Source organism: Dendrobium catenatum, unplaced genomic scaffold (genome assembly GCF_001605985.2).
Source record: "Dendrobium catenatum unplaced genomic scaffold, ASM160598v2 fragScaff_scaffold_1341, whole genome shotgun sequence".
Classification (NCBI taxonomy): domain Eukaryota; kingdom Viridiplantae; phylum Streptophyta; class Magnoliopsida; order Asparagales; family Orchidaceae; genus Dendrobium; species Dendrobium catenatum.
Genome location: NW_021319803.1, coordinates 183,137 through 199,308, shown reverse-complemented (window position 1 = coordinate 199,308; position 16,172 = coordinate 183,137). Strand labels below are relative to the sequence as shown.

The 16,172-nt window shown below is 32.3% G+C and overlaps 1 protein-coding gene across 1 annotated transcript; it reads left to right on the top strand.

The window, feature by feature from the left end:
* Positions 1 to 316: 316 nt before the first annotated feature.
* LOC110114647 (histidine-containing phosphotransfer protein 2) lies at positions 317 to 13,473 on the top strand. Its single transcript, XM_020847593.2, has 6 exons — positions 317 to 503; positions 664 to 794; positions 893 to 961; positions 1,047 to 1,118; positions 6,688 to 6,760; positions 13,099 to 13,473. The coding sequence occupies exons 1-6, from the start codon at positions 447 to 449 to the stop codon at positions 13,135 to 13,137; spliced, it is 441 nt and encodes a 146-aa protein (XP_020703252.1). The 5' UTR covers positions 317 to 446; the 3' UTR covers positions 13,138 to 13,473.
* The last annotated feature ends 2,699 nt before the right edge of the window (positions 13,474 to 16,172 follow it).

Here is a 16,172-nt window from a genome sequence, read left to right as displayed (position 1 = left end):
TTCTTACTGTTTTCTACAACAACATTTTAGCATTAAGATTCTTAAAAATAATTAAAAACTACTCAAAATTAATAATTTATTTATCACACATCTCATCTTAATATGTTAGTTGAGAGCTTTAACTATCAATCAAGAAATTTTGACTCCTAAAATTGTGTAAGTGGTGTGTATGAATTTATCTTTAATGCGCTCAAAAATATAAAAAAAAATTATTTATTTTATCAATGTAATAAGAAAATGATAGTGAAATAAATAAATAAATAAACAAAAAAAGAGAAGAAATGGTAACGCCATTATTTTTCAGAGATGTTAAAAACTTTGCGTATTTGCGCATTTCCAAAATCGTTGAATTTGGAAATTTGGAAAGTATTTATCGATGGATTCCGTAGAAAAAACGGCAAAAAGCGAATCATCTCCTTCACCGGAGTAGGGTTTCGCTGTCGGCAATGGCCGCGTTCGCGCAGGAGCAGCTAGACGCGCTGGTCAACGGCATGTATCGCGAGGTACTTTACACGATTTGTTTCTCAGACCTAGTTTGTGACTGTGGCTCTGGTGCTCTGTGAATTCTGTTTGTGGTGGGGTTTAAACTTAGTTTGTTTATTTTGACATGAAATCGACTGACGACTTTGGGGTTTGTTTTGTTTTGTTTTTTTCTTGAGGTAGGGTTTTCTTGATGAGCAATTCCAGCAGATTCGGGCGCTGGATGAAGGGGGGAGTCCTGATTTTCTTGTGGAGTTGCTTGGTTTGTTCTGTGCTGATACAGATAGGATGTTGAACGAAGCGGCCCTTTTATTGTATGTGGCGTTTATTTTTTTTAATCTGGGAGTGTTAGTTTGGCTTTTTGATGATTTTGTTGAGATTGAAATGGGTTTTGGTCGATTATGGACTGCAGAAATCAACCAATTGTGGATTACAAGAAGGTGGATGCTTATTTTCACCAGTTGAAAGGGAGCAGTGCAAGGTTTCTTTGATTTAGTACAATGAATGCATGTTTGTGCTTCATCTTATTTTTATTCTTTCGGTTTTTTTGTGTATGGATTTTGCAGTGTTGGTGCCCATAGTTTCAAATTAACGTGCATGCTTGTCCGTGATTCCTGTGATAAAAATGACAAAGAGAGGTAAGTCGCTCATACCTTGTCTTGGTCAAAAATTTGGCAAGTTCGCTGCTATTTATGCTAAGTCATTCCTTCTTTTGGCTTTTGTCCATTTTGAAAACTTTCCATTGAATAAGTTTTCATCAGCATTTAATGGTCCTGTCTGTTTTGAGAATATTGCTCGAGTTATTATAATTTGAAACAAGAAACTTGTGGAAGCAATCACTGTCTCTTCCATGAGATCACCTCTCATGAGTTACCAATAGCTTCACCTTACATAACATTTTTAGGCATTTTGTTGGCCATATCACCCTAGCTCTTTTATAGAACAACCATTCCTTAGTTTCAATTATCTACAACCAACTCTTTAACTCGATAACCTTAGTTAATCAACTCTAAGTTCTTTTATCACATTTATTTATCATAATTATTTTGATTTCTTCCCTTTAGTTAAATTTTATGTTGTATTCATCTTTGTTCATATAGGTTATGGATTTACTTTAGTATTGCATATGACTCAGCATGGAGATATCTCTGTGTAGTATTGGTGTTGTTCAGTTCCTAGCAAATTTATTGCTAGTTCATCATTTCTAAAATGATATGATTTAGGAGATTAAACCTTGTATGAATTTATGTAGTTAAAACTTTGGGAATGGATCTTTTGATATCAAGCATAGCAATTATATGTGTTGAGGAACTCTTGTGTTGACTTAATTAGAACAATGTTGTTCTAACCCATGCATAATATATTTTTAGGTGCTTTGGATTCCTTCTTTGATATAAGGCATCTTGGGTTTTTAATGCAAATCTAACATGAGATCGGAAAAATTATGCTAAAACATTCAAAATGTGCAAGTCACAAACTATTAATGTGAAAAAACTAATGTTTATGTTGATGAAAACTAAAAAAATTGATGGAAATCAATTTAGATTAAATTACTAGTGAAATTTTATTAACAATTAATGGAGAGAATGAGGATTGAATATGTCATACACATGGTTGAAATTCATGTATTTGACAAAAAACTAGATTATAGCAAATCCTACCAACCACAATATCACTTACAAACCTATAATAAAAAAATGTAGAAGAAAGAATGATAGAGAAGGAAAATAATGAAAGTAAATTCATTAAAAAAATAAGCCTCATTTTTATACTATGAGATAACTTCTATTAGAATCCAAGTCATGCACTTGATCAAGTAACTAAATCTGTAAGAAGAAATTGCATATCCAATTAGAAATTTATTCAAAAATCAATAATTTATGTACATGCCTTAGAACCGTATTTATAATTATAAAATTAATTGAAAATCCTTTCCACCAAGTTATGACCCCCTCCAAATCACAAAAATATTAACATCACCCTTTGCTACGAGGACAAGGAAATTCACTACTCGTAGCTCAACAACAAAAGCATATGATCAAAATAGAGGAAGGCCTTATATAGTGCCAAGAAAGCTTAATGTTGCAAAACTAAGTAAAGCTGTAGATAGAATTCCAAAATAAAGGAAAGTTGTAGCAAGAGCCAAGAAATAAAATAATCAACCACATAGAAAGTTAGAAAATAGGGCAACCGTAGATAGAGCTGCAAAGCAGAGGAATCAATCGAATTTCCTCATCACTTTTGCTTTTGTGGGTATTAATGTCCTCTTCCTCTAATTGGAGTCGTTATGCTGTCTTTGGTAAAAGAGTAAGTTTGGTCCATTAGGTTACACTTGAAAGTATTTTGCAATTAAAGATCTTTTTTTCTGACTTGGCTCATTAGGTTATTGTTTTAATGCATGATTGTTGATCTTCTGTTATTTAAAAAAAAAAGTAAAGAAAAAAAGAAATACCCCCATGACTTTTCCCCGCATCGGCCGCTCACACACTATCTCTTCAACCCAAGTTTCCCCTCTTATGATCTTCCTCGCTCTTCTCGGTTTTTATCAGTTTTCACAATTTGTTCTCCCTCTCTATTTCGTGATGCTTCTTCCTAGACCCACACCCACTCCCTCCCATTTCATTCTCAACCCCTCGTCTTTCTGAGCTCGCCCACAAACTCAATCACCCTTTTCTCTACAAAACTAGCATCAACCCAACTCCCGTCAATTTCTCACGCAGCCCTAGCCAACTTCATCTCCGCTATTACCTAAGTTTCAAACCCTTAATGGCACATAAGTGATGAATTGTGATGGCAACTGCCAACTGCTAGCAGACGCATCAACAAGACCAATAACCACCTATGGAGGAGAAGAGTTTGCAAGACCTCAAAAAACTCCCATTTCTTCATACCACTATTGATCTCCCAACACTTCAATCTCCTCAATCATCTCTTGCAAATCATAGCCCCACTTGTTGCAGCCTTCCTAGCCACTTCCACACCTCTTCCTCCACACTCCACAATGCTCAATTACCTCCTCCAACCACTATCCTTGATGCTAACAACCTAACCTGAGCACTAGGTGTGTTGAGTCTCTTTTTCATTAGAATCACCAATAACCTTTTTTCATCATTATTTTTTTTCTTCAACCACAACTCTGATGAACTTGTCGACATCCTCAAATATTTAGCCGCCGCCATGTTACCCACACAATCCCACTAAACACCGCCATGGCTTCCTCCCTTATGTGTCTCTCTAACTTCTTTCTCTAGCTCACTATCTTCCTTCCGCTTCAGTTCACAGCTCCTCCACTTCTCTCCTTAAAATCCACCTTTCTATCTCCCGCTAAAGGTCTCGCAATCTCTCTTGCATTCTCTCTCTAGCCTATTATATTCCCCTAACCCATCTTCCTCTCTCACTCTTTTTCTCTCGTACATTGTATTTTTTTCTTTTTCTCACTCTAAATCTTTTTATATCTCTCTTTGATCTGCTTTCTCTATCACCAAAGAAAAAGCTAGCTAGAAAAAAAAATAAGGAAATTCCAAAAAAAGAAAGGAAAGTATTTTCAAAAGAAAATTCAAAGAAATAGAAGGTGGGTATTTTGCAAGCTCCTTACTACAAACTTATAGTTTTGCCATGTAAAGTAACAATGCAAGCATAACCTAAAAATTTAAGCTCCCATGTGTTTTGTTCTAACAAGGTGAGACAAATGCAAAATAAGTACTCATGCATGTTATGCCAACATGATAGGAAAATCTTGCATAGTTTCTTGTACAAGTAACGAAGGCCAATGCGTACCTAAAAATCTAAGTATCCGTGCACATTATTCTAATGCGATGGAGAAAAAGATAAAATAAGTCCCATCCACAGTGTTCTAAACACCAACCAATCCAACCATGAATGTTTTTAAAGCTCAATGGGAAGGTCTAACACTCACCATAGATGTCTTTTATGTTCGAGAGATATTGGGAAATTATTGTATTAAATAGTGATCAAATTTGAAAAGCATGAAATTTAAGGACACTTTGAATATGAGCATGATAAAATTAAAGAAAATTTTCCAAAATAAGAAGAACAGCATGCGGGAGGACCAATTGAACTTTCTTACGCTACAACTTATAATAACAAATAGACTGAAGACAAATGAAATGAACATTGAATTGAATACAAAGACTATAAGGAACTAGAATGCTCATCTATGAGCACATGCAAAACCTTCTTATCACACTTACAACACTCCCTAAGCACTCATAAATAGGGTAACTCAATGTCCTGTGATAATGAATTTAGAGGGAGAGCTCTTCTATTGATCCGTGGGACCACCACACAAAACTTCAAACTATATATAGATGAAAATTATAACATTGTGTGAAATGCAGTAAATTATAGGTTGTGCACTTTGCATGAGTACATAATTTTCATCATTTCATGATTGATCATTAACATCACAAAAACTGAAGCCAGTTAGACTTAAACCCCATGAACTTGATCCTCTATAGGTAAGCAGGCATAGTTCAATATAATAAAATTCAATCAAGCAAACTATCCAAGTGATAAATGTGGTTTTTGAACATCATAATCAGAGAAGTCCATTTTCAATAATCAATTTTTTTTTTAATTGTAAAGGTAAATGTTTCAAAATTAGTTTTCTTGCTGATGACTTTGTTGATTGAAAATCTTTATTGGAGGAGATGTCATAAAATTCCAACGTAAATTATTTACAACTAAAATCACAATATAAGTATATGAATTCATTTTTTTTTAATTTAAAGATAATTTAAAATTAATTGATTCAGTCTAAAAACAAAAATTCTTTCACTCTTGGCAATGGTTTGTCAATGTTGACAAATTTAAGATTAACCTCTTCAAAAATATAACGGCATCACGCTAGTAATGTGGCACACCATTAAGATTAATCAAAGAAAATTATTTAGGATTGAAATCCTGATAAAAGTATAAAAATTTAAATTTAAAAAAAAAATCAGAAATTTTTCAAATAAAATTAATGACTTCTATTCAAAAGAAAAAAAAAATCCACTCTCAGAAACAATTTTTTGAGGTTGACAAATTTTGGATTAATCAGCATCAGCTCATAAAGTGTCAATATCATATCAGGTGTATTGCTGTGATCACTTTCAAAAGATCTCATGCTAGTAATCATCTAACATGTGTAGTCTAATTATGTGCTTTTATTGCTAAATGATACCACTACACAAATGTTATGACCAAGGCTCTGACTAGGATGCTTGAGTTGTAATAGGTAGTTGTCTCATTTGGAACCTCTTGCCCTAGACATTTGAATCTTGGTGCTTTATCTCCTTGTCTTTTGATTTGCATATTCGTCTGGATTATGTGGAGGCAATGTTGTTTGTAGACCGGCTGGGTATTGTTCGGGAATGTTAGTTGGTTGAGATCAGTTTTTCCTTTTGATATAGTCTGTGTTCATCAATATCATCCATTATGAAAAGTCAAATTTCTCTGCTCTTATCTTTGCATTTTATAATTTTAAGGCTCGATTTTGCTTTATGCTTTCATGATGTTTGGTTCATTTGTAGACATTATTAAAGTTAGGATTCATAAGACCTGCATAAAACAAGTTTTCTAGTAGTCGAAATGATGGGCTTATCTGTTTATCATGATAATCCTATGTCATTGTCATTAAATCTTATTGATTTTTAAAAAAAGCTAGGTTGTTATCTGTGTGGCAAGTGAGATTTTAAATTCTTCATCAACAAATGAATTGATATGAATGGCTTCGATATGTGATGAATGGAAAATCAAGATGTTCTTTAAATTTCCTAGTTGAGCATATGAAACTATCATGTGAAACCAGTTATTCTCAACACAAGTAATTTATGGCTTTATTATTAATTTTTTTTTTTAATTTATGGCTTTAAGTGGCCTAGGGTGAAGATTTACTATATGCTGGGTACTGTCATGAATAAGGTTTTTTTATTTATGGCGCTGGTATTTTTTATTAGACTTTTACGGTATGTTGGGGACACTGGCATGTATAAGGCTATTATCTTCCTCCTTTCTAATTCATCAAAATTTACTGCTATCTTACTAATTTTACAGGATGTAACACTGTCGCTATTTTTCTAAGCATCTACTTATAATTAATTGTTTCTACTTATAACTTTGGGAGTTGATGATATTGTTTCCATTTTTAGGTATTGCATGCTTTCATCTTATTCACTAATGAAATAAATATCTTTTTGATCTCAGTTGCTTGGAGGCATTGAACCTGGCCAAACAGAGGTTTTATGAACTGTCCAAGAGATTAAATATCATGATACAGGTGATCAATGACTTGCATCATTTTCTTATACTACTTTTTTAATGTGATTTTATACTCAGCTCTCCTTGGTCTGTTGGTTGAGTGCTTTGACTATCAACTAAAAGGTCTTGGATTCGAGTCATACATATTTATTGTGTGTGTGAGTCTAGGTGCTGTCCCTTGATCCTCCCAAAAAAAAAGTGATTTTATGAAGATTACAAAATATCATTGTTTTGCTAGATGTTTGTATATTAAGTTAGATTGTTGAACAATTTTAACTATTTGCACACTAAGGCCTCGTATAGTTGCGGCATTCCTTTTGCATAAGTGGAGTTTAAAGAAATGGAGTAAGCGGAGTTTGGGTAAGCAGCATTTTTTGTCCTTTTGAAATCGACAATATTATGGAGATATAAGAAAAGAGATTCTGCAAAAGGCGTGTTAACAAACAATACACAGTAACTTTTTTCACCGATTTAAATCGAAAACGCGTAACTAAGGAGGAACAAACGAGGCCTAAATGATTGCACTCTCTCATAGTTGATGTTTACTTCTATACTTAGCTTAGCAGCTGGTAATTTTGTAAAAAAAATTAAAAAATGCGTTTATAAAGAACTTCATGATTCATTATAAGGATTTTTTCCCCTAATCTAACGCATCCTGCCATTCATAAGCTATGATAAAGATGTTCAACGGGAAATCTACAGCTTTGGAAAAGCCAATGGAGTAAACATTATGGAACTTTTAGATAACTACGCTTCTAATTATTTTGTTACTGTCAGATGCTTAACATAAGTAATAAAGACATTAATCTTGCTAGTCCTTTTTTAAGGTCTATAAATCTCATGATGAGAAGATGTGTAAATTAATAGATATGTGTAAGGGTATATTACTGGGCGAATGCTATATATGAGCGGATCAGCAATTCGATATAGAAATTCCGTGTTTATCCCACATCTAAATGTGCTTTGTTGGTTTTATTTAACTTTGACTTAGAAATGGTTAAACTCGCAACTTGGTTTTGTCTATTCGCCAAACCCTCTACAGCAGACCTTTCTTCATCATTCCTGTCTTGCGTCAACTTAGTCCATACTCTTAACTATTTTCTCCTTGTAGTTAAACCTCCCTTACCCCTCCCAAAACTTATCTTTCACTCATCCTCACCTTCTTACGCCACTCTCCTCCATATTGGCTACTTTACTACCCTCCACACACATTACTTTTTAATGGCTTAAGTTTAGTAAGAACAATTTTTCTCCTACATATCTTCTTTTACCTAGATGTTGATATAGGCAAGGGAGGGGTCAAAACAAGTTGGGATTTAAATTTTGTGAGTTTCTTTATCTCTACTAAAAATCATCTCATTAATGAGCTTCTTCTTTTTCAGCTCATTAATATCTAGTAGAGAGTCTTTTAAGCTCATAAATTGAAGATTAATTAGATTCATCCCCTCCTCCTTGTGGCTCTTAGGTTTCTTCCCTTGCCTTTATTTATGATTTTTTGGTTTCTTCCCTTGTGTCTCTTCCATTCCCCTTTGTCCCGTGGATTTCCATGCTTGTCCCTTGGTTGGCTGTGCTGGGTGGTTTTCCTGTGCCTTGATTCCTCGGTTCCGTGCGGACCTCCTTGGTTTTTGCGGCTGCCTCTTCGGGTTCTGCCTGGGTTATTTTCCCGTGGCTGTTGGGGTCTTTTCCGTGGCTTTAGTGCTTTGTTTCCTGTGAAGAATTGGGAATATTATGAAGTGGCTGATGGCTTTTCATTTCCCTCATTCAATTTTAGAATATGAAGAGTTTTTGGGACTGTTTGTATTCCCTCTTTTGTTCTATAAATAGGAGATGTTTTTGGATGATCAGTCGTAGTGAAAATGTTATTTTTGGAGTAAGAAAACCTGAGGGTTTTTGGAAAATCTTGAGAGCTTTGTCCACTTCTTCTTCTTCTTCTTCTACTTCTTTGGAAGGCTTGCAAGCTTTTCCACCCTTTGTCTTGGCTTCTAACCTCTTCTTCTATCCGCAAGTGCCACCTCACCTGTATCCTTCTTCTCAAAGAAATGCAACTTTAGGTGTTGGTCTTTATTGTGTCGTTTGTAAGAGTCAACAGTTTGTAAGTCTATCTTTTATTATAAAAAGTGTCTTTTTGAGTCTTTTGAGTATTTTATGTCTTTTATATCTCCTAGGAATGTTTTATTTTTCTAGCAAAAATTTGGGGCCCTCTCCCAAATTTTTGCTTACATCAGCTGTTAACATGCATTGTTGTTTTTTTCATTGGATTTTTACTTGGTTTTTTACAATTTTCTGTTGATTTTGGTATGTTCCCTTCATTTTTTTTTTCTTTTCTTGTTGACTTGAGTATGGTAATGTACCTTTTTCATGTATATATATATATATATATACATACATACTCGTTTCTATTTGTGTGTTTATATGCCTATTTAAGTTCGATTTTGTGTTCTAACCATGTGTGAGCCGTCAAGTTGAAGTAAATCACTTTCAAATTTAAATTGATTAGACTTCCAGAGATGACCAACCAAAATTTGAATTTCATGCATAATTATTAATAATAGTACTGACATAAAATGATTCATCAATTTTATAATGTAAGTTAAATAAATATATTTTAGCATGTATGCATCTAAAATAATTTCATTGGTTATGATTTAAAAAAAGACTAATTGTCCCCTATTTTGTGCTAAATTTTTCCTTACATCGCTTTGTCAGTTTATTGTTTGTGCCTCACGTGAGCTCATCATCTCAACCTCCTCACGTGAGCTTATCACCTCAACCTTGGCTCGATTCATTGGTTCACTTATTTTTGGAGTCAATTTGTACTTCTGCACCATTGGGCTTCTTGATGTGATTATGATCTACTCACTTTTTTTTTTTTTTTTTTTTTCTTGGCTTAACTTTTATTAAGTATGCGCAACAATCGTATTTGTGTTTGGTTGGGTTGAGTTGGAGGGGTTTCGATGAACAAATTTCATTATAAGAGCCCATTTTTTTTACAGATATCTTATTAATATCTTTCTATTTCTTATTTATTTATAATTCATGGGCTCTACTGATTTAATATTTGAAGAAACTTGTGTAATTTAGTTTTTGGTTTAATTGATTTTAATATTTTACAAAATAAAAAGCAAACCAATGGTCCAAAAACTAAGAAAGTCAGCATGCATTACAATCACTAATCAAATCGAACTGAGCTATAATTGGTTTTATTTTTGGAGTTTATCCAAATAATGCACGCCCCTACCCCTGCATGACCAACCATCCAGTGTCGCAGTCCCTTTATTCATTATCAAATATCTTATTTTGGTCATCATCAAAATTTATTTTTAAATTATTATTATTATTTTTATTGGTATGTCATTATTATTATTATTTAATATTTTTTATTGATTTGTTTTGTTATTGTTTCCATTGTTGGGCCCTAATTTGATGATGAAGATTAAGGTTTAATATTAGATTGACAGCAGGTCATAAACTCATATCAAAACTAATGAAATGAGTCTAAGTTGGAATTTTTATAATGCTGAGATAATCTTCAGAAGCATTGCACCATGATCTAACTTGTTTATCTCTCTGTCTACATATGTTGATTTATTTTTGTGTGAGACATTTAGGTTTGGTTAGGTTGAGTTGGGAGGGTTTAGATAAATTAATTTCATTATAAGAGCCCATTTATTTTCCATTAATCTTATTATTGATTCTTCTATTCCTTGCTATTTACAATTCATGAGTTCTACTTGATTTTATATTTGAAGAAACTAGTATAATTTAATTTTTTTTTGTTTGACTGATTTTATAAAATAAAAATCAAACTAATTATCGAAAAACTAAGAAAGTCAATATTTCAATCAATAATTAAATCAAAACAATGTAGAATTGGTTAGATTTTTTTAGTTTATCCAAATATTTCACACCCTTACCTCTGCATGATCAACCATCACTGTTACAGTCCCTTTATTCATTGTTCAATACCTTATTTTGGTCATCATCTATATTATTATTATTATTTATTATTTTATAATGCTTTGTTTTTGGATTGTTGCCATTGTTGAGCCTTAAATTGGATGATGAAGATTAAGGTTTAATATTAGGTTGACAGAAGGTCATAAACACATATCAAAATTAATGAAATGAATCTAAATTCGAAATTTTATAATGCTAAGATAATCTCCAAAAGCCATGTACCAAGATCTAATTTGATTGTGGTGAGGAGTTGGTAGGAGTGGGTTAGCACAACACACTTAAGTAATCATCATAGTTTAATTTGATTGTGATGGAAATTAAACAAAGGTTAAGTCTAAGATTAGATTTACCACATGAAATTTGGGAATATTGAATGAGAACATGAGAGAATCAGTAAACATTATGATAAGAAGAACTGAAGAAGAATAAATTTTCTTCATTTATAAAAAGATAAATGAAAATGAGAAAACTCAAGTTTGGCGAGGAAAGTTATATTAATGTTTGTGTAGCAATAGGAATGCGATTAAGTTAGTGGTGGACAAAAAGTTGAAAGATAAAACTATTTTGTTTAAAATAGTTAGTGAAAAGATTATTGTTATGAAGATTATTATCAACGAGAAAATTATGAATCTGATTAATTTTTATGCTTCATAAGTTGGATTGGAAGTTTTAGGTAAGAGAGATGAACTATTATAATATATGGCTACTAATGAAAGGATAATTATTGGAGATGATTTTAATGTGCATACAGGTTCTAGTATGAAAGTTTATGAGAGGATTTATGGAGTAGGAGAACTCACCAAACCATGCTTAATTTTTTTTTTACACAAAAGGGCAGAATCTCATACAAAGATTATAAGGTAGGCTAGGAGAAAGCTTAACCACAAAACATAAGATAGTGGTTGTGTATTCTTATCTTAAGAGTATGAAAAAATAAATAAATAAATTATGGCTATTGGATGAGGTTCCATAATTTGAAAGGTGAGGAATTATTAATCTTTCAAGATAGATTACTAAGAGAGGCAAATTGGAATTCTTTTGTTGAGCCATATCTATTTTGGGGTAAGATGTCTAGTTCCATTAAAAAAAATTTGTTCAAGTTTTTGGAAAATCTAGAATGGATCATGCATTGAGAAGGGTACTTGGTAGATAGAGGAAGTATAAAATGTTATTGAGTAAAATAAATATACTTTTAAAAAGTGATAAAATTTATATTTTATTAAGATTTGTAATGATCATAAAAAATCTAAAAAATTTGTAAAGATGGTAATGAGTAAAATAAAATCTACAAGTTTTGATTATTTATATAATTGGCTTGTTATTAATAAAGGAGAAAGAGAGATAAAATAGCTAAGGTAACAGATTAGAGATCTTGGAATTTTGATAAAATTAGATGTATTAAAAGTGAAGATCACAGGAAATTAGTTAAAGAAGAAGATATCAGGAAAATATGCAAATATTGCTTTGAGAAATGATTAAATAAGTCTTTTAAATAATAAATTATTTTGGAGAATAATATATAAAATATGTTATATATTGATTAAAAAAAATGAATTGGAGTTAGCTCTATAAAGATGTATAAAGGTAAGATTTAGGTCCATATGAGATACCTATGGAGATTTTGGGAGTTATAGGGGATATTACAGTGATTGGGCAATCAAATATTTTTAATAAAATTTGAAGTGGTCGTCAATTGATTGGACAAGAAGCATTTTTGTACCAATTGTTAAAAACAATGGTGATGTTTTAAATTATTCTAACTATATAGGAATCAGACTTAGTCATAAAACAAAGCTATTACAGAGAGAGAGAGAGAGAGAGAGAGAGAGAGAGTAAAGCAACACAAACTATGGAAAATTATAAAAATTTTGAAGAATCAGTTTATTTCATGTCAATGAGATCTATTATGGTGAACTTTTTTTTTTCTTAGATTACAACTAATAGAGAAGTATAAAGAATATTAATAATTGTTATTTAATCTTATTGAAATATAAGATGGTATATAGTTGTGACAGATTTTATTATCTTAAATCTATTGTGGAAAATAATAAAAATATAGATGAGAATGTATCTTTTTGGATTTATAAATAAGGAGTCCTAATCCAGATGGTTGGGATAAAGCTAGTCAGGGGCGGGATCCCCTTAGGGTCAAAGGGGGGGAATTGTTATTTAATCTCATCCCAAGGCTTCATTTGGGATAGTTTTTTTATTGTTTTGTAAAGTAATTTTCTACTACAAAATTATTTTTTTAAAATTTTTTATACTAAAAAATTATTTTATAAATCAATACGAAAGCTATCCCAAACACCACATCATAAAATGTCATTGTAATGATATATATTCTTTTTCTATTTTCTGTAGTTTTATGCACTTACTGGTTTTAATTTCTTCTTCATGCAGCTGGAACAGGCAGTTTATGCCCACAAAGCTGGAAAGTAAACTAAGCAAAAGCCCCTGTCTGAAGGATTTAATTAACCAGATTCTCAGCCTTCTCTTTTATTATTGGTGATTGAGGTGGCAAACCAGACAAACTGTACAGGTCCTTTAACAGGTTTTCATATGCCCTTAATGGCAAAATCCTTCAGGCTTTAATGGCAGAACTGTTTGGAAACTGTTTTTTTTTTCCCTTTTTGTATATGTATCCTTCCTTTAGAACTAGAAAGTTAATTTAGACAAGGAAATTGTTTGTCATAATGGCATCTAATATTTCCAAATCTTAATAAACTTTGAAATATTTGATATTGATACCATTTATATGAGGATATTTTGATATAAGTTTTAATTGTTTAGATATCTTGATATAAATTATATCATATTGAAAATGCAAAATAGAATGTAAAATAGTAGAAGGATGTATTTTTTCTTTCCAATTAGAAGCAAAATAAAAGAAGCATAAAGTTTAATGATGTTGGTGGTTGATGGCGGCGGTGGCAGTGGTGGTGGTGATAGGTGAGAAGCCAGCGACGAGCATCAAGTGACGGGTGATGATTGACCAGTGATGGCAGAGGATAATAGGCGGAGAGTGGCGGTTGTATCAGGAGGCGGCGGTGACAGACGATAATGATAGAGAATTTATAATGGCCAAATCTAATGAATTTTAAATACGTCAAAATTAAATTAGAGGGTGAATTTCAAATACTTCAAAGCGTGCATACACAATGTAGGTTTGTGCACACAAATATTCATCTCTTAATTCTCCTTCCTAAGCTCCGATTCCATCTCCATAAAGAGGCTCGACATTTTCTTTTATAGGCAAAGTACTTTCTCTTTTTAAGCTCCAATATTTTCTATCTTGAAACTTGCATTTTGCATTTCTATAGCAAAAAAGGAAACTAAAAGAACCATGGGTGTAAAAAATTATAACTATCTTCCTTCAACAATCATTTTTCAAATAAAATTGCAATGTAATGCCAATTAAGGACAAAATTCTGCTACTTTGTTGTATCTATGTGAGGCATGATGGAATATAACATGATAAAATGGAGTAAAACAAAGGTCAAGATGGCCTACTCATCCACAAATCCTTTTCCAAATTTTGTTTGAGATAATTCACTACACTTCTATTGTCACATTCTATGATGATGCCTAGCTTTGAGATCATACATCCATGGCTCTATGAGGTGCTTGATGAATATCATGGCTAGCTTCTAGCTCTATAGTATATAGGTGTTGCCCGAATGCTCGCAACTATTATCGACCGCTGCGATGAGCATCCCCTTGTCATTTTTTATGATGGCCTCAATGCCATATCTACTTGAAGGAATTAAGGAGTGAACTATCAATGATAGCTTTGATATATATATATATATATATATATATATAGAGAGAGAGAGAGAGAGAGAGAGAGAGAGAGAGAGAGAGAGAGAGAAGAAGAAGAAGAAGAAGAAGAAGAAGGATGGGATAAGCACAAGCATGGATTAGAGACTCCAAAAACAATAGCCTACATAATAGTAGTGGCAGCATGTGGGAGATTGTTCTTCTTGGCATTTATGATTCTCCAACTTTGTCAAATCACAACACAATAGAGATGGAACCAAGTAATATTTGTGTCATTGAGGCGGGAGAAGGCGTTAAATATGCTGCACCATCTGGTAAAAGCAGTATAAGAACAAGAGTTGCGGACACATAGTAGACATGAGACCTTGTAAAGAATGGGGGACAGCAGATGGAGAATCGGGCGAAAACAATGGATCCAATATTTTCTCTAGCAGGAGTATCAAATCATCATATATTAGCAGAGTTATAAGTGACACTCAAAAATTGCAAACCCTGAAATGGAACTCTTATCTTTTTTTTAAAAAAGAGTTAACAACCTTCATATAGATAGATTAGATGAAAAGAAAGAATTTTCACCAGAGTTAACAATCTTCATGTTTAAACAAATTTTTTATTTTCTCCTTGATAGGGAGTTAATTATCCTCAAAATTGGATGCAACACATACGAGAGATGATGGTTGATGCCATTGAATATTCTGTGTGATAATGCAAAGCTGATGCTTCTCTATCTTCAATGACTTTATGTCATTTAACCAAAAAATTTTGAATTTTTTATGAACATAGATAGCATCCTCATCCACTATCATTAATTTTTTAATACAAAAATATTATCATTTGGTAGGATAGAAAATTCATGGACAATAATTTTCCTAAACATATCATTTTACTAGTTATTAACTTCATGAATTTACTACAACTTTTATCAAAATGACTTGAAACTCTCATTGATGTATACATGTTTCATAAAAAATTTCAAAGGGTGTAGCAAATCTTATATGAACTTTGGTAAACATTCCTAGTACCTCTGTGGGCCCCGGAGGGGTTTCTAAAACATGATGGGAAGGGCCCCATGCATTCAACAAGAAAGAAAAAAAAATTTGGGAAGCAGTATGAATTCCTTTAAAATTGGGAACCTACAAGTTTTTAAGATTGTTCATACCCATGTTTCCTAAAGCAACAATTTGTTCCACTCCTTTCATTTATACTCCAAGCACTATTTATATAATGTATATTCCCTCGACCACTTTAAGACAGATTGAGTGGTTGTTGGTCAATGATTCTTACATTGTAAGTGTTGTTGCTATAAAGAAAAGTTTGTCGAAACCTCAATTGAATTATTTTTCTAGCATATTTGATGTCATTGGAAAGAAAATTTAATAATTTATTTCCTTTCATAATTTTTGTGAATTGGTCATTTTTTCCTTTCAATCTGTACTTCAATTTAATATAAATATATAAATTTATTTTTGGTACTATCAAAAATGAAGTTTGACTATCAGCTTGATATAAATGTTTAATGTTAATACTGGTGATGCCAAGAATTGATGTTGATTTCGATATCATTGAAATTATTTGAGATTTGTTACATTTGAAATAAAATTTGTCCTTGCAACAATCTTCAAGAGGGAAGTGACTATTTGTTGGAATCTAATATAGGACGATGGAGATTTGTAGGTTATAAAAATATCCAAGAAATA

Bases quoted from the DNA above. Each gene is read 5' to 3' on its own strand.
- LOC110114647 (XM_020847593.2), top strand. From the start codon at position 447: ATGGCCGCGTTCGCGCAGGAGCAGCTAGACGCGCTGGTCAACGGCATG. The intron at 795-892 runs GTATGTGGCGTT...TATGGACTGCAG, and splicing joins AACGAAGCGGCCCTTTTATT to AAATCAACCAATTGTGGATT. The intron at 962-1,046 runs GTTTCTTTGATT...TGGATTTTGCAG, and splicing joins TTGAAAGGGAGCAGTGCAAG to TGTTGGTGCCCATAGTTTCA.